We start from the raw sequence: 18,773 nt of genomic DNA, 5'->3' as shown, positions 1-18,773 counted from the left end.
AAGGATTTTGTTCAGGATCTATCAAATGATTATAATAGATTCCCAAAATTCGTTCATTCTTTTGTGCCTCTATCAAATCTTGGTCTGGCGTGTCATGACTCCACTGTACCACTGGTTGTTCTACCTCCTTTGGTGCTTTAGAACGTGTTACTGCATCAATTTGTATTTCACCCATTAAATAATCAATAGGTAGCAATTCTCCCATCACAGCCCCAATCTTAGCCAGGTGGTCTGCCTTATCATTTCCCTCCTTATCCTCTCCTGGTGTTTTTAAATGCCCACGAATTTTTCTCCAGTATATTGTTAAATTATTCTCTGACACCAATTTGTCTATGGCTTGTATCATTTTTCCATGTTTAAGTGGCTTTTTGTTGTATGTAACCATGCCTCTTGCTTTCCAACCAGGCAAATACTCCACAAAGCTATTCCGTGCATAGTCAGAATCAGTCACCAGGACAATTCCACTGAACTTTTTATCAACTGCAGTAGCAATTGCTTTATAAATGGCTGCCAATTCCGCCACCTGACTGCTCCTAGCTCCAATCCTCATCCCTATACTGGGGACGCCTTCACATTTCAACCAGACATTTCCTATTCCTGCCACTAATTGTTTATTACTGTCATTTTCAATGTGAAAAGCACAACCATCCACATATACAGTTGGCAAATCCTTGCATGTTTTTTCAACAAAAGCTTTGTGTGGTGATTGTTCAAATTCCTGCAAACTAGTTTCCACTTCCATTTCATTTGGTATTTGTTCAGCTGCGCAGTCATGTAAGTCAGCTAACCCTTGAGCAATTGGGTTCTTTTTATTTTGTCCATATCTCACTTCTACAGGAAAACCTTGTAATGCCAGCGTCCATGAAGTGATTCTGGACTGCGCTAGATTACCTGATCTAATTCTTTTACTCTCTAAAAATTGCAAAGGTTGATGATTTGTTTCAATAATCACCTTTTCTCCCTTAACAATGGGGCGGAAATGTTGTAGCGCCCACACAGTGGTTAATAGGGCCTTTTCACATTCTTTAAATTTCATTTCAACTTGGGAAAATGCCTTACTTGCATAGGCAATGGTTTTGTGATTCAAATCGTGTTTTTGTGATAACACTGCTGACATACAATTTTCAGAAAAACCTATTTCTATAAAGAAATCCCTGTCCTTTATGGGATATGCTAAACATGGTGCCTTTACAAGACATTCCTTTAATTTAGCCACTGCATCAGACTGCTCTTTTTCCCATTTCCAGGGAGTATTCAGTTTAAGCAGTTTAGTCAATGGTTGAGTGATTTCTGCATAATTTTCAATGAACGTTCTGTTATAGCCTGTCATCCCTAATAAGCTTTTTACTCCTTTCACATTTTTAGGATCTTTTAATCTTTGCATGGCCTCTATTTTCTTCTTTTGTGGATTTAGCCCATGTTCAGGCACTTCATGCCCTAGAAAGTTCACTTTTTTCTTGCACCATTGTGCTTTTTGTAAAGATACTTTGGCTCCTGCTTTCTGCAATTGGCCTAGCACATGTCTTATTTCATCAAAATGGCTTTTCAGGCCCTCACCTTTTATCAGGACATCGTCCACGTAAACTATTGTTCCTCTTTCCGCTGCATCCGGCATGGCCTTTCTCAAAAATATGCCAAATTCACTCCCACTATTGATGTACCCGAACGGAGCTCTAAGCCAGGCGTATTGAGTCCTGTCAAATGTAAAGGAAAATAAATTCTGTAACTCCTCTGCCAATGGCACGCACCAATATCCAGAGGTGAGATCTAATGTGGTAAATACTTTTGAACCATGTACCTGAGCTAGGCCCTGATCAATGAATGGCAGTGGCCATCTAGATACTGGTACTCTTTTATTTAACTCTCTCAAGTCTGCACATAGCCGCCATTGACCATTTGGTTTTAACACACCTAAAATAGGTGTATTGGATGTGCTATGAATGGGCCTGATGATTCCCCGCGATTCCAAATTTTTAATAATCTCTGCCAATGATTCTAAACATGCCAGCGGTAGTCTATACTGGCGTACAAACACTGGACTTCTGCTACACCCTTCTGGTAGTGTGGCCACATGTAAATCAGTTAAACCACAATCATAAGCATCTTTTGCAAATACATCCTTAAACTCCATAAATATCTCCCTCAGATTGTTCCTATCCTCATTGCTGTCACACGCATCCGCTAAGGAGATCTGCTCTTCTTCCATTTTGGAAAATTCTGGAAAATCTTCTGGTAAGGGAATCTCAGCGCTTTCCTCTAACTGTGTGGCTCTGTCTTTTTGTAAAGCTGCCACTTTTAAATATTTTGGCATGTCAGCTTCCACTTCAATGGGCTGATTTTCTGTTTCATTTTCATTTAAATTAAATATCATGCAATCCTCTTGATGGCAGCACACTGTCTCATTTGAATCATAAGGATACACAGAATGAATTTTAAATATTCCTTTGGGCTGAGAGTCGAGGTGTTCTGGCAACTCACCCTTGGCAGCTACATACTTTTCAGGGATATTTCCAATCACCATGTTATTTAAATCTGCCGTATAATGTGATTTTTGTATGGCCATTCCTAATGGGGAGTTTTCCTCTAAATGAATATCCTGACAACCTTTATTATTTACCATAATTTTTACAGATCCTTCACCAATATCTACCACCAATGGAATGTATTCATAATACAGGCCTTGCTGTTTTATGGATTCATTCAGGCATACAAATGCATCAGAGTCTTTCATCTGCTGTCCATTTTTGCATTTCAGTGTTATTGCAAACTGTTTTGTAAATGCAGGAATAATAGTATCTTTCCTCATTTGTAATTCGATTGCATAAGGAACCAGTTGTGCACAATGATGAGCCCTTCTTTTGTCTTCAAATTCAGGTGCCGGACCACCTAGGCGTGACCATATTTTTTGATTAAGGAAATCTAACACCATACACATTCTGTGCATTATGTCATTGCCCATGTAAAATTCATTTTGTGCTCCACTCACTATCCATACATTATGGTAAATTGTTTTCTGCCCAAGGCTAATTTTAAGCATCTGCCTGCAATTCGGTTTTCAAAGTCTGGACTGTCCAACCCAGAAACATATTGGTTTTTAATCCTAAATTTCGGGATTTCTTCCCTCTCCATTATTTTTTGCAACAATTTCTCATTAATGAAACTCCTTTCATGTCCAAGCGCTAAAGTGGCTTTTATTGTTTTAAAATAGTCATTTATACCAACATGAACCCATGGTTGCTCATCTTCCATGTGTATTTCTGCCAGAGTGGTAATGTGTTTTTCTGAATCTGTTTTAGGAGCAATATTCTGTTTGCATGTTTTCTCTTTTAAATAAAAACGTAATGTGTGCTCATCTATGGCAGTCTGCCAATTTTTCCTTGGGTCCAAGTATATTTGTACAGGTAGTTTTTCATTGTCGCTCTGCATTTTGTCTTGACACATTAATATAACAGTGACACTAGGTATGCAACTATTCTGGAGATATACCTCCACAGCATCATTTGTTTTGGCAACGGTGTGACATTCATTTATGTTGCTGTTTTGTGATTTTAGTTTCTTAGGCCTCAATGGTTTTTTGGTTAAGGACCACAGCACTCCATTCACCCCATCTATGAGAGGAGACAATCTTTTCAGGCAATCTGTCCCCATCAGAAATGGAATTTCACAAATAGATGTGATCAATACCTCTTGTTTCATTCTGTGCTTTCCTATTTTATGTCCACCTCAGTTACACCTATGATGGGCACCTCCTCCCCATTAAAGTTATGCACTGGACCTTGATTTTCCTTCACTGCGATCTGACTCTGTGGGGGTCTCCCTTCATTGATACTCTTTACCAGCTCCTTGGACATAATTGTGGCCTGTGCGCCAGTGTCAATCATAGCAAAGGTGTGGCATTTTTCTTCTACAGTGATGGGTGCATAATATCTGTCCTCAACTTCCTCTAATACACATAAGAAGTGTGAATTCTTACTGATTTCAGGGCTCACCTTTCTCAGGCCTTTTTCACTTTTGGCTAAGCACATTGGTAAATGGAAAGACATTTTTCCCTCCTTTTTACCCATGTTCTGCGGCACTGGAACCTTTCCATCTCTCTAGAATCCTCTTTCTGTGGCCTAGGTCGATATTGGTTGTTTTCCCCCTGATTGGATCTATTCTGATACCTCTCAGGTGATTGATGTCGGTTGGGATGGTTTCTGAACTCTTGATTCATTTGTGGAGGGGAGCGGGGTGCACCCATCCTTTGATTATAGTCCCCTGGTGGGGAATCATTGTACTGACGTGGATTGTAGTTCATGTTTTGCCTCATGTCCTGTCTCTCAGATTGTGGGTACTGGCCCCTATGTTGATTTCCATTATCAGTAAATCGATCCACATATCGGGGTCTATCCTGATTACCATATATCATGGTGTTGGGATCAAATCTGCTCTGTGTCCCCAATGACTGGTAGGGACCATCATTTCTTTGATCTTGATTTTGTCTCTGGTTATTGTTCATACCTGCCATATCAGGCCGATATCCTACCCGGGGTCTGTCCCCTAAATACCTAGGGCTGATGTAGCTCTCCCTATTACTAGGATCATGTGATTGGAACATTGGTACAGGAAATGGCGACCTTTGTTGATTACCCCTTTGTTCAGGTGTCACATTATTTTTACCTTGGCTTCGAGCAGACTCAAGGGACATTTTGGCTGACCTGATTTCCATTACTCTGGCTGAGGGTTCTTTAGATTTAGGTCTAGTATCTTTCATTTTATCACTTTCTCTACCCTGACAATAGAGTACCTCATATAGTTTTGTGCTTTGATGTACAATTCATTCAAGGGACTTGTCACGGTCAAATTCACGGACCAATTGGGATATGATGTCTTTCTGTAGCCCATAGAAGTATGCAGTTTTAAACTCATTGGAATTTGGGTCAAAAGATACATCAAAGCGAGAAAATGCTCTTTTTAAGTCTTGTAAAAATTGGCGAGGGGATGTATTAGGTCCAGCAGTGATTGTGTAAGCGACTTTCTTTGCCTCCTGCAATGACTGAAAAGGAGAAAAATGACGCCTAATTTCTTTTTCAAACTCCACCCAGGTCATATTCTGCTGTTCATTTAATCCCCTTATGATGCTGGCCGTCGGGACATCTAAAGTTAAATTAAAATATTGTCTGTACTGTTCCTTAGGTATCTGGAGTGCTTTAAAAATGTCATGCACCGCTTCTAAGTGATCCTCAATGCAGCATTCACCTCCCTTTTTAAATGGTTTGATCAGGGCTTTAATGGATTTCATTATTTTTATGAGGCTACTTGTTGCAATGCATGGAATTGCACTATTTTGTGATTCAATCCTGTTTTCAGGTGTATGAGATTGGTGGCTGCCCCCAATGGGAGTATCAAATCCCCCAAGGGCGCTGCAACCAAGTTCAGTCACCGGCCCAGTCACTGGAGCACTAGCTCTTTGGGCAGAACTAGAATTCACCTCCACTCCATTGAATGTGGTACCCTGCCGCCTCTCCTGGGACCTGGGAATGCACATTTGCTGTTCTAAGTCCTTATACTTTTTAAGGAGTCTGTTTGCTTCATTTTGCAAATAGTTGTTTTCATCACTCATCTTATTAATCACCTCCTGCATGTCGCACATTTGCATTTGGCATTCATTGAACTCTTTATTTCTCTTGTCTCTTTCTTGAGTCATTTTAATCATTTCTTGTTTTGCACTCTGGAGATCACATTCTTTTTCACAATGTTCTTTTTGTAAAATCTGCATTTCTAAAACAACCTCATCTTTATCCTGTCTAATGTGGTCCACTAAGGCTTTTAAGTGTACCAATTCTTGCTCACTATCCTCAAATTGTTTCTTGCTTTTGGATAGCTGAGCATCAAAGTCTCTGCATTTTAATTGCATGTCTTTTTGGCATACATCCAATTCTGCTCTTAACATTTCCTGATTTTTACTTGCCCCATCTAATTCAGTCTTTAACATGTTAATTAGCTGGGTATCATTTTCCTGCATTCGCAGGGACTTATTCAAAATAAACCATATTTTGCCGCATAGCCGCATTAAACAGTCTTTCTCTGCACTTTTATCGGCTGCATTCAATAATCTTGTAAGGCAGACCTAAATTATGCTGCCTTCTGCAAAAATACTGTCTAGTTTTTCTTTCTGCACCTCACCCTGAATGCGGTCACGCCATTCTAAGGTGCTGTTCGACGACCACGTGCCATGTGCAAACAACTTTGCCTCTAAATATTGCACTAGGTCTGAAGATGTGGTTTCCCTTTGTGACATTCTGAAATTCGTTTTAATGGCACACTGCTATTATAAAATGGGTTCCCTTTAATGTGCAAATGGCAGTGTGAGACACGCTTGGCACGCCCAGTAGGTACTCTATGATCACTTTCCCGGCCAACGCACCATAAATATGTTGGGTATTTTGTGGATATTTGGGGCTTTGCAGTATTTTCTTACCGCCAAAATACCTTTAGCAATAATCACTCTCTATATTCATATTGGGTCACACATGACAATAATACATTGCATTATTTCAGAATTTAGACCTATTTAGATGATATACGCGGTAGTTTGCGTGGTTGGTTGGTATAGTGGTTGGTTTATTTGTGGCCCCAATATCCAACATCCCTTGTTTTTTATCTAGATTGTTCTTGATCACTAGAGAGACCTCAGGCCTACATTTTAGGGATACCACCTTTTCAGTGTTAGTGTTGTGTGCCACCATGGGCAATTGTGGTATTTTTGTGGTAATTTCCACTACCTCATATATGGTAGAGAACTATGTCCAGAGAGTCTCTCTTCCCGTTGACTCATGTACCTCCAACAGGCTATGCTACAAACAGTCACTCACAACTGTCCATACTGAATAGAATCATGCACACATCTGCTTTAAAATGACAATTGCACTGTTTAAAAATCTACCCACGTTTAAACCTTTCCCCATGCAAAATGAAAGACAAATAATACACACTAGCTATCTGTTTTCAAATATTTTTGTATTATAGAAATTTCATTTAAACACAGTTTAAATTTTTTTACAGAAATAAATAAAATGGTACAACATTATTTGTGATAAAATGAACAGAGAGCTGCGAGAATATATTCAATTGGTAACATTAAATATGCTGATAAGAGACTGAGACTCCCTCTAATACACTGACTGAACAGTTTTGCGCACTTTCGCACAGCTCCCACCCGCTTCTGTAATTACCTTATCTGTTCAGCATGAGTTTTCTCCGGCTATTCTCTCTCTGAATTTGGCTCCCTTGAAGATCAACCCCAGTGAGAACAAGTGTCTGCCGTTCTCAAACCGGGGTTATTGCCTGGAACTCTCAGCTTTTGCAGCAGGAATGCCCCAGCCAGGAAAGAGATCCTTCTCCCAGCTCTGCCAGATGTCGCCTGCCTTCCCCCTCTTCTCAAGCTTCTCCAGAAAAGTTCTAATCACAGCCTCTAGCATGATACTTGCTATGATGCTGCTCCAATCAGAATCAATCATGTCATCTCCTCCCTCACTACACAATGGCTCACTTCTACAGTGGCAATTGTAACAAACTGATTTCCTGTTCCTTCGAGCTCTTTGCTTCCTGTAGTTTTGTGGACAGAGCAGCAGAGAAAAAAATGAATGTGCGTTTAAAAGTTCACTTTCATAGTAGGCCTAATTCTGCAGTGGAGACACATTTTTATTAGTGGGTTGTGTTAAATGAAGTTTTATTAGTCAGGTTAGTTATTAATAAGGTTAGTTATTAATTTTCAAATGTGTCTCTTGCAACATAGGCTTTTCAGGTGAAAAATAGTGTGCATTTTGAATGTGCAGATGTGTGCTTTTAACTGTAAACATGGATTTGCATCTTATATGCAAAAATCGTTTTTTGACTGAATAGCCTGTCTTTACTTATATGTCCATGTTACTCTGGCAACACATATAGCAATGCACCACACCCATGTAGTGGTGCTGCATAAAAATGCTACCTGTGCAGTAGTGCTGTACTCTGTGCTGTAACACGCCAAATATCCTTACAGGTGGGAGTGCAGCCAAAGGAGAGTTAACATCAAAGCGTGGAGGCAGGAGAAAGGCAGAGTGAAAGATCAGAGGAGCAGAAGAGTAGAGCGAGGTGGAGATGTAAGCAGGGAGGAAAAGGTCAGAGTTCAGGGGTGAAGTAAGAATGTAGGTGATTGACACCGATATTTCCAATGGAGCCATACCAAGGCACTGTCTCCAACTTCCTATAGAACACTAAGTGGGGCTGGAGCAGGGTCAGCAAGAAAGCCCCTGTTGGAGCCAGTGAGCCTGCATTTAGGGAAAACATCTGTAGTATAAGAGACGGACAAGTAGGGTATACGGATACCTGGGATAGGGTGGGTTACCTACAGGAGATGAGAGAGGGGCAGCCTCTAGCACCACTTCCCAATACCCCGATCAGCCAACATCTGTTTTAGTACTATTAAAAAACAGTCAACCCCTCTAGGATTAGAATAAAAAATTCTTAATTCATCTCAGGACTTCAGAGTGATTTTTATTGACTATCACACCACACTATGTTTGGTCTTTGTTTGAAAACAAAAAATAGAAAAAGAAAAGATGAAAGAAAACAAAGTTTTGCTGGTTCCTCACAAAAAAGGTTGTTCTATTTCTTTTGTGTATTTCTGTGACAGGGTAACTCATTTCCTTGGCTGCTGAGCATGGGGAAACAAAGGTGGGGAACTGAGATGGGGTGCGCTGTGCATGCTATAAGCAGGACTGTCAACATCCTGTTCAGAGTCTGGAAGTGCTGCAGTTGAGGTATTCGAGAGTCGGAGGGATGTTCTTTAGCCGCAATACAGCCCCTGTTGAGTTTTTCCCAAGAACAGCTTGTGCTGGAGGATATCTGCCAGGATGAGGAATCTATGGGAGAAGAATCCATAGAAATAACAATACCTGGGAGTCATTTTTCATTTTGAAGATTCTAGCGATCCTACTATGTTCTATTCTGATGCTCAAAAAGGGTGCTTTTATGAGTGGTAGAGGTTGCAGGGGGACGCATAGATCATTATCTTGGGACGTATTTTGACACATTGGACAACTGGCACAGTACTGCTTGACCTTGGCAGAGTAGAATTGGCTTAACAGTGTTTTCAGGGTCTTCAACACCAAGTGCCCTACCGTCAGGTTAGAATGCGCCTGCTCCAAATCCACCCTCCGGTACTCCTTGGTAACCAAGAGGCGGTTCTGTCGCCTGTGGGATTCATGTCCACCCAGTATAGAAGCCCCTTCCTGTTGTCAAAATAAGGTTTTTGCAAAGTTTTAGTCTCGACTCCCGGGACTACAGTCTTCTGAGCTTGGTCCAGAAGCGGATCTGCGTTTTCCTGGCACTAGAGCCATCCTGACATGCCACTCATTTTCCAAATCCGGCATGTGCTTGTTCAGTCTCGTTGAGAGTTTCCACCTCCTCAATTTCAGTATTTGAATCTTCGTGCGTATTAGTTGGGCATATTAGTTGGGCTGGGGCGGACAAAATAAGGCAGGTTCCCTAAATTCAAATGGATTATCTTCACCTCCCCACAAAAATCCCTATTGACCACACCAGCTTAAACGTCGATGTAATGCTTAAGGGCCAGTCCAGACTTTTGGGGAGATCATAATGTAGTCAGTCCCCTTTGGAATCTCCATTCATCCGGTCCAAATCATGGCCTTGCTCTTTGCTTTGATATAATCATTTCTTCTTCGCCTCCATATCGGTTGCACCCCACAGCTCTGGGGTGACTTTCATGGGAACGCAGGCCTTTGTAGTTACTCATACTACCATCACCTTTTGAGATGGAAGTAGGAGACATCTGTATCAGGGCCGGCAAGATCCCACCTATGACAACGCATGTTGCAGAGGACCTAAAGGACACTCCAACTCCCAGAGATGATTCAAGGACTTTTATTGAAGTATTATTCAGGGCGCTAGGGCCGTCCCACAATCTCTTCTATTTTAAGGATTTTCCTCCCTAGCCCATAATCTGTTTCACCTGGTAAGCATATAGAGCTTATTGACCCCCTACTATCTATGGTCTCCTTTGCTTTTAATGTGGTCCTAAATGCAATTACCTTATCTATCTAAGCTCCCTCCTGGTTTTTCTAAGCTCGACCTACACTAGTCACAGTGTTAGTTCTAAATGGAATTTTGCAGTTTGCCTCACAGACACTCCAACACTCATTCCGGCTTCTTCCTCTCACACCCTGATTTGCATTTGCCCATCGCTTGCTCTCCTCCCACTACTCTCCTCTCGCCCCTTTTCTCCTAGTATTGCTTCCATGCTGTTCCTCTGTTGCCTTTTGCTTGCCTGCTGCCTCCATCCTTCGATATCTCTCCATCAACTACCATCTCCTCCACACTATTACTCCCTCATCCCCACTACTGCTCCCTCCTGCACTATACTACACCCACATCTTCTCCCACTATCACCATCCTTTCACTTTCCCAAACACCGCTCACTATCTACACTTTCTGAAACTCTCATTCCCCTAACTTAGACACACCTCACAGAACCACTTGCTCTCACCAACCAATGCCTAACTTTTTCTTTCAAATGCTTCTATACTCCAGTCCACCATTCTTCCTATTGCTGGTCTTTTAGACTGCCACCTTCTCCTTCTCCTTCTATGACCTCACCTGAACAGCCCACAACTGGCTACTTCCTTTCCCGCTTCTAATCCTCTCCCTCCTTCTTCCATTGCGCTGCTGGCCCTGATCAATCTAACTCTGTTGTCCACACCCTGGAGGTGTTACAACAGTCAATGGTTGCAAAGAGGGCTAAACCCTGCCTATTTCTTCTGCACAGGCCAGCCGTGCTATATCAATGGCATCCCACATTGCAGTGTTTCCCCGTTTGTGTTATGGGGCCACTGTGCAGTGATGTTCAAATCAGGTAAGTAATAGTCCTTTTTTGAATATAAAAGCTGCTCTGCAGTAAGTCCATGTTGTCTTGGCTCTGCTGTCTCATTCGACTTCTCCCTCTCTCTTGTTCGTTATGTGACTGGAATCTGCAGGCAGGAGGCACTGGTAGGTCGTTGTCTGGCTGGTGCTCTGCCCAGACTTCAGCTTCTTCTTGAATGGGCTGCAAGGGAGGAATAGAAACTGGCCACTATGTTTATCAAGAGTTATTAGATGTTCCCAGGTGGTGCTGCCAAAAAGCATGTAGGTTCTTGTGGAATAGAAAGAAAATGGGTCCTTCCCAACTGCCACCTTCCCTCTCTGGGATAAGCATTCCACCTGGTTGGCCTCTCACCCCAGGCTGAGAGGGGTATCTACCCCCTCTTGACACGGTCAGATTACTGACATTGCCAAGGCCATCTCAAAAAGAAGCTTACGTTTCTTTGAAACCTAATATATTGTACCATCTCAGTATGATATTTTCAGTTAGTCCAATAAAAAGTATAACAACTTTGATTTTGTGTGAAATTAAAAACATGAATGCAATTTATGCAACTTAATCACTGCTAAACAGGAAATGCAGAACTACTTTCCAATGGGCGATTTGCAAATGTTTCTTTCGTAGGCACTCGTGGAAATGTCCAGAATTACGGCTCAGTGGAATATTGGATAAGATTACGAGTTCCGATGGATCAAGCAATTCGACTGTACAAAGAGCGTGCAAAAGCTTTGGGATATCTATCATCTAATGTCAAGGAACCGGAATCCGCAGTACAGGTACACAACAAACATCCTAATTCCAATTTGCTTTGAATGTGACTTTCTTTTATTTGTGTTTGCAGCATCCAGAACTCACATTTTGGATGCTCTTCTGAATTGTGATGATTCAATAGCCACAGTCTGCTGTATTACAAACTAGCCAGTAAATGAAAGAATTTTCCAATCTGTGACCTTTTGTTGAATTGGTAACAATAATTGAACGAGTGGCAAAAGTTATCATTCTAACACTCTAATTAGGTACCAATTGGTAAAACAGAGCATTCAAAATAATGCATTATAATCATACATAACATAGCAATATATGTATAAGCCGATTTCCCTTTGCCAGGATTACTGGCTGTAGGGCATCAATAAGAGGCAGGAGTATAGAACAAAACAAAGTATAATTCTGGCTAGTTGGAGGATGAACCAGTTCATGAAAATACCACCTAATAATGGGATTATTTCACCCTCAAGTTGAAACTAAGATGTCTCTGGGTTTACCAAAACTGTATGGGGTTCATAACCCTTAATCCAGAGATCCCTTCTTGGTATATATTCTCAGTCACGTGCAGTCTTGTGGATTTAAGTGTCCTGCACTTCTCTTCCTATTTCCCGTTCTGCAAATTCAGATCCTCTGCTACATCCCCATCACTTGGGGAAACTCCATCCTGGCCTGTGGGGCCCCGTGTGTGCTTGCACACTAGGCCTGAATAAAGGCATCTTATGAGAGCAGGTGACCTTGAACAAACCTTCCAGAGCTTCCACCATGAGACAGGGAAACTCATTTTTCTCTCTAAATGTATCTTGGTTTCCCTCGTCACCTTTGTCCCAGGATCCTGGTTCTTGTCCCCGATACCTCATCCATGCTTATTTCTTTGACAGTTTGCATTGGTCTCATGCCTAAGGGCACCTCTCTGACACTTCCCATCTTGCTTTTCCTTCTCTCCTTTTTGTGCCTCCTCAATGCTCTGCTGTTCGGAGGGTTTCCAAATGGAAAAGACAACCTAGGAGTAAGCACAAGGTCATTCACAATCCGAATTGTGAATTACCCTAACCCTCACCCTCGGGTTTTTCACAATATCCACATCATCTCCCTTGAATCAGCCACCTCACAGTTCTGTGTCATCTGTGATTCCCTCCCTCTCGCTATTTTCTGGCCCGACCCACTCAGCAGGACACACCCTGGATGCCCTCATTTCTGGCGAAGTCCCTATCTCTAACCTGGTCTCCCTCCCCTCAAACTCTCTCATGGTCTGACCACTCTCTCTTCCCGCTTAGGGCCCCTTGGTCCTCTATGTGAGCCACCCCCAGCACTGCCAGCCTCCTTCGCCGACATTCGATCAATGAAGTGAGTGTTGCTTCTTCCACGTTAACCCCTCCCCAACCCTGTCTCTGACTCTCCCGCTGACTCTGCCCTTGCTAATCTGTAACTATCCATATCCAACACCCTAGATATCCTTGCCCCTGGCATGGGCAACCTTCTGAAACCTGCCTCCAAGTATAATGGCTGGTATGACTCTGATCTACCATCTCTGAAACGCAAGTGCAGAATTTCTGAATGCAAGTGGCAGACCTCAGGCTCATCCGCTTACAAACCAGCCTGCCGCCTGCTCCAAAAGCAATATTGCTTCTCTAGCCACTCCAAGAGGCGGGCCCACATCCACGCCTGTATCTCTGGAGCCATTAACAACACAGCTGAACTTTTCAAATCTACAATTAACTTGTCAACCCAACTGCAGTCTCTACCTCTTTCCTTCCCTCCCAGGCTCTCTGCTCCGTTTTGGCCTCCCACTTCACATCTAATACTCAGGGCATCCGGTCATACTGTCATCACTCTCCTCCACTCCCATCTCCACCCCTGCCCTCTTTCCCCCATGGCTCCTCTCCATCTACCCCCCCTGTTTCCTGCCCATAGCAGCAGATGAGGTTTCTAAAGCTGTCCGCTCTATGAAGGTTTCCTCCAAACAGGTGCTCCCCTGCTCCTCTAGAACTATTAAGGACAACATCCCCTCTCTCTCCCCACCTCTTGCAGACTTCACCACTGGCTCTTTGCCTCTATCCCGCAAGCACTCCCTTGTGCAACCTCTCTTAAAAAAGCCAACTCCGACCCTTCTTGCCTCTAACTATCAACCTATCTCCACTACCCCTGGTCAAACTCTTGGAGAAACTAGTCCTCCCCCAACTGACCGTCAACACTGAACTTGTTTGCTGCCTCCATGAATATCAATCTGGATTCCAGGCATCCAAAGGCACAGAAACTGCTCCCCTGAACACCTGTGAAAACATGCTTGCTGTCATGATCTCTGCTTCCAAAAGGTCAGGGTTTTCCCAACTCCCTTGGAAGCAGATCCATAACCCAGGTTCCGAGTGCCAACCAGTCCCAATTGGGACCTTTTGGACCCAGTCCTGGCGCCAGTGGCACCAGGCTCATCAATATGCCCAGTCCCAGCGCTGGAAGCGCCGGGCTCATAATGCTTGGGTGGATTTACCTGCAGCAGACCATGCTGCTTACTTGCCTGCCAGTTGAGCCTCTGATCCTCTTCTGTTTGGAACTACTTTTCCTGTTGGGTGGGGCAGGAGCCACTCCCTAGATTCAGAACACTGGAACTCTTCTGGAAAGCAGGAACTCTTTTCTTACCTAGGCGTGGCTGTGGAAGGAGACACCTAAGCACTACAGGAGGCTATTTAAACCACACCCGATGGATGAATCTTGCTTTGCGTTATTCTGCATCCTCTGCAGCAGAACGCTCATCGTGTCTTCTGCATCTGATCCTGGGCCTAAGGAAAAAGGCTTACCATCCTGAATCCAGTCTTCAGCAACACCTATAAAGACAAGAAAGAACAGGTTAGCATTACGGTCTTCAGTGACAGCTCTTCACTTACCTGGTCCATCGGCTGTCACCAACGCCTCGCGCTGCATTCCGGCATCTGAAAGACAAAGGCTTACCTACTCTTCGTGCGCTCCGGAGGTCTTCACACTGCATTCCGGCATCTGAAAGACAAAAGCTTACCAACTCTTCGCACGCTCCGGAGGCCTTCGGCGCTGCATCCCGCATCTGAAAGACAAAACAAGGTGCGTTTAAAGACATTGGGGAACTTTAATACTCACGTGCCATTACTCCTTTCCACATCTAACCCAGCCGCTCCGAACTTGTACCTGCAAAATAAAAAGACAGTTAGAGCGCATCGTGAAGCAGGCAACAAGCGCTTACTTACGTGCTTCCAGGCGCTTCTATTCATCACACGGGCTCCATCTTCAACTCACTTCAGCCCGTCATCCGCCATCGCCGGAACCCTGCAAAACAAGAAACATCATTACTAAAGACTTTAAAGACATTAGAATTACTCGAAACTTACCGTTCGTGCAGTAAACGACGGACAGCAGTCCTCTGAAGTCAAGAGGCCTGCTCCCCTTATCCAGCGAAGAAACTGGTTACAGCACCCTGCCCCGAGGCAGATGGAGAGCACGGCGTTCACTTACCTAAGGTGAGAGCGTTAACCTTTGGGGTTCTACAGGAGAAGAGAAAGGGGAAGAAGAGAGAGACATTCAATAACCCAGTTCCTTAATCCCATATTTTCTATCTGCAGACATCTTACCCTTCAAGTCAGACATACAGTGCACAGAGGTCCAGCCCAAAGAGCCAGCCGTGTGTTACACCTCACCTTTGCAGATACGGTATACGCCCAGTCAAGACCGGCGCCTCTACGGGAATCAGGTGAGCGTTACACTTGCACACCTTGACTGTAGCTCTCCTGCTGTTCTCATTCTCCTGGATCTCTCCTTTGCCTTTGATACAGTCAACCATTCTATCTTCATAAAACGACTCTGCAATACCCTCGGCATCAGAGACTGGGCACTGGGTTGGTTGACCTCTTTCCTCACTAACCGCCCCTCCGAGTTGCAACTGGGCCCTTTCTTCTCCACCTCCACACTCTACCTGCGGAGTCCGCCAGGGCTCTATCCTATCACCTTGGCTCTTCCATATCGGTCTTGCCCTTCTGGCTCACCTGATCCCCTCCTCCTCTCCTCATTTCCAGTACTATGCTGATGAGACACAGCTTTCCTTCATACTCCCCTCTACTAACTCCTCTTCCTCTTCTCTCATGCCCGATTGTCTGACCGCCATCCAGGCATGGTGTGCAGCTAACAAGCTCTGTCTTAATGCCATTAAGATGGAGATCCTTCTCATTGGACACCTGCTCCCTGTTTCCCCCCTACCCTCTGGCCGCCCTCCTTGGACCCTCTACCCTCACCATACTGTGAGGCCAAAAACCTTGTGGTCGTCTTCGATTCCACTCTTTCCTTCGCCCCTCACATGTTGGACCTTGCCAAGAAGTCCCACTTCCAGCTTCACCGCCTTAGAGGTATTCTCCCTTTCCTCCCCTTCCCCCAGAACTCTGTCTCCAGTGCTCTGGTCCTCTCTAGGCTGGATTACTACAACAGCCTCTTCCTCAATCTCCCCCTTCCCTCCCTACGCCCCCTTCAGCTAATCCAGAATAGGGCTGCAAGACTTATCCTTAGCTTAAGCCCAGGGATCGTATCACTCCAGCCCTAAAATCTCCCCAATGGCTCCCGTTGGCCGGAAGGATCAAATTCAAGACCCTCTGCATCACCCAAAAGGCTTTCTGGGGCTTGGAATCATGCTACCTCCAACTTTCCCTCCCTAAATAATCCCCTGCTAGAGCCCTCCTCTCCTCTAATTCAACTCTCTTTTGAACAGACTCCCTGCTTCTCTGACTTCAGCCGGATCTCCTTAAGTTGCGGAAACTCCTCAAAACTGTGCTTTTCTCTACCTCTTTCCCCCTTCCATTCCTTGCTAATCACCCCACTGCTGCTGAGACTGGTGGCCTGGTCCTCATGAATCGAACTGGTTGCCAGACCTTCCACCCCCCCCCCATACTCCTGGCGGCTGTTCATCTTACCCTGGGATTCATCCCGCTATCACTTAGCCTAAGACCCTCCCTTGGCTCCCCTTGAACCTTCCTTCTCGGCCCCCACTAGCACTTGTCCATTCTCGGCTACTCCCCCCCCCCCCACCCTCTCCCATCCCTATCTGCCGCACTTCTCCTCACTGCACTTGCACGCCCGAATGCCACAAGACCTAGTAGGACCACGAGTGTATATTTACTGTTTTTGGAAATGTTATGTCTCCCCTTGTTTCCTCCCCATTGTGCCTTGTGGCGCCTTGAAACACCATATTCGGTTGTATAGGCGCCTAACAAATGCTCAATAAATAAATTATTAAACAAAGTACGGTATCCATTCCCTCGAGATCATTTGGGAAATGATCCCCCGATCACTGACACGAGGTAGAATCACAGAGTAATGAAGATTATGAGGCCTGGAAGACCGATGAATAAGCAAGCCGGGAAGTTCAGATATGGGCCAGCTACCAGGGATGTCATTTGGGGTCGCCAGGGGTCGCACATGTGACCCTGAGGTCTCCCTTGCTTCCCCATGTGGTCTCTCTTGCTACCCCTAAAAATATTTAAAAAATGATGCTATTGGGCCAGTGCCATGTGGCTCTTTGTTTCTGGATTGGCTGGCTAACGAGCCCAGAGCCCCACTAGAGGGAGAAGTGAGGAGAAAGGCGCCATGCAGAACCCGGGACTTAGGGCCTAGGCAGACCTGGTACACAGCAGCAGCAACCCCCAAGCTCACAGAGGGGGGGTCCCACGAGCACCAAAGTCACAGGCAAAGTCACAGGGGGAGGGAAATCCTTGCAACTGCCCGTTGCCAGCAAAGAACAAATGGGCAAGAAAAGGCACATTCAAGGCAGCAGACGGAGCCCCAGCAAGGCTGGGGAAAGGGAGCTCCACCAACCTGGGGAGCAGAACTCAGCAAGACCAACCCTGGGAGGCACCTGGAAACTGAGGGAAGTTGGGGGATAAGTGAAGGGCCGGAATACTAAGGCTGTCAAAGGATGGTGTTGCTGTTACGCTCACCTGGCTCCCACAGGGGCGTCGGTCGGACCCGGACAGCTGCGGTCTCCACCCACGTGATGCGTAGTGCAGCGATGACTGACTGGATCTGCCCTCCTAATCTTGTCTGCTTAACCCGTAGAAATATTCTCCTGCAAGTGGAGAGATGGATTTAGCCAATTGTGGATTCAAGTGATGGCACCCCCACAGTCCTCCCCAACTAATCACCTCCGAAATGCCCTCACAACAATCTCACCTTATATTCTTGAAAGATGAGCTCTCCATCCTGTGTGGATTTGCAGGGGCGCGTCGATTCCAGTTACTTCACTGGTTTGAAGGCTCGGGAGAGTTCCGGAGAGTATTGACTCTGAGGTTCCTGGTGAGGACCAGTAAGTATTAAGTTCATAGAGTTCAATATGTCCGATGTTCACTCTTGTTCCTCCCTTCCTTTCTTGTCTTGCAGCAGGCTCGTGAAAAGATGCTCTTGTGGCAGCTGGTGGTGCTCAGGTAAGAGTCTGTATTACCCGGCGCTGTCCGGTAAATGTTGCACGAGGAAAACGTGTTGTTTTGTCTCTCTTTACAGATGCGGCACGTGAAAATATGGAGAGTCACAAAAGGATGCCTCCGGTGGTAAATCAGGTAAGTCTATGGTGGTAAGAATTATATTTACTGGTTTCCTCGGCTCACCTTGTGGTTTTCTTTTGTCTCCTAGGTGCCGAAGTTCGGCGAAGAAATGATGGAGGCAGCGCCGACCCGAAGGATGCTGTGAAGACTGGTGAGTATGACGCGGCACTGCAGCTGGAGGTGCGTCGCGTGCAGAAATGATGTTCTTTACAGGTCCAGAGACAAGATGGATCCAGAATCAGGTGTGGAATAGAAATAAGTTTGTTTTCTAACCTTGTCCCTTTCTTTCCTCTTTGTTTTAGGAGCTCCGGATTCGAGGCGGGCATGGCAGAAGACTGGATGCAGGCTGCAGGCACGGTGAGTGTTATGTTGCTGGATGCAGAATAGCGCGAAGCGTGTGTTGCTGGTCGGGCGTGGTTTAAATAGCCTCAAAAGTAGTCCCAGGTAAGAAGTCCCTAGAATCACACCCGAGTAACAAATAGTCCCTGTAGAAAAATAGTCCCTTTCAGGCTTCATGTTGGATTGGAGTCATTTGCAGCATAGTCTGCCTGAGGTAAGTAATAACT

General features: G+C 44.8%; 1 protein-coding gene across 2 annotated transcripts in view; it reads left to right on the top strand.

Moving 5' to 3' along the window:
- The window catches only part of RPGRIP1L (RPGRIP1 like), a 1,574,704-nt gene that overhangs the window by 958,096 nt on the left and 597,835 nt on the right, over positions 1-18,773 (top strand). For both annotated transcript variants that reach the window (XM_069639571.1, XM_069639577.1), the window contains exon 17: positions 11,525-11,676. In XM_069639571.1, the coding sequence (XP_069495672.1) occupies positions 11,525-11,676 (152 nt within the window). The remainder of the gene's footprint in view (positions 1-11,524; positions 11,677-18,773) is intronic.

This window comes from Ambystoma mexicanum, chromosome 1q (genome assembly GCF_040938575.1).
Source record: "Ambystoma mexicanum isolate Mex_15411 chromosome 1q, UKY_AmexF1_1, whole genome shotgun sequence".
Lineage (NCBI taxonomy): Eukaryota > Metazoa > Chordata > Amphibia > Caudata > Ambystomatidae > Ambystoma > Ambystoma mexicanum.
Note: the sequence above shows the minus strand (reverse complement) of the source record. Positions and strands in the feature narration are given on the sequence as shown.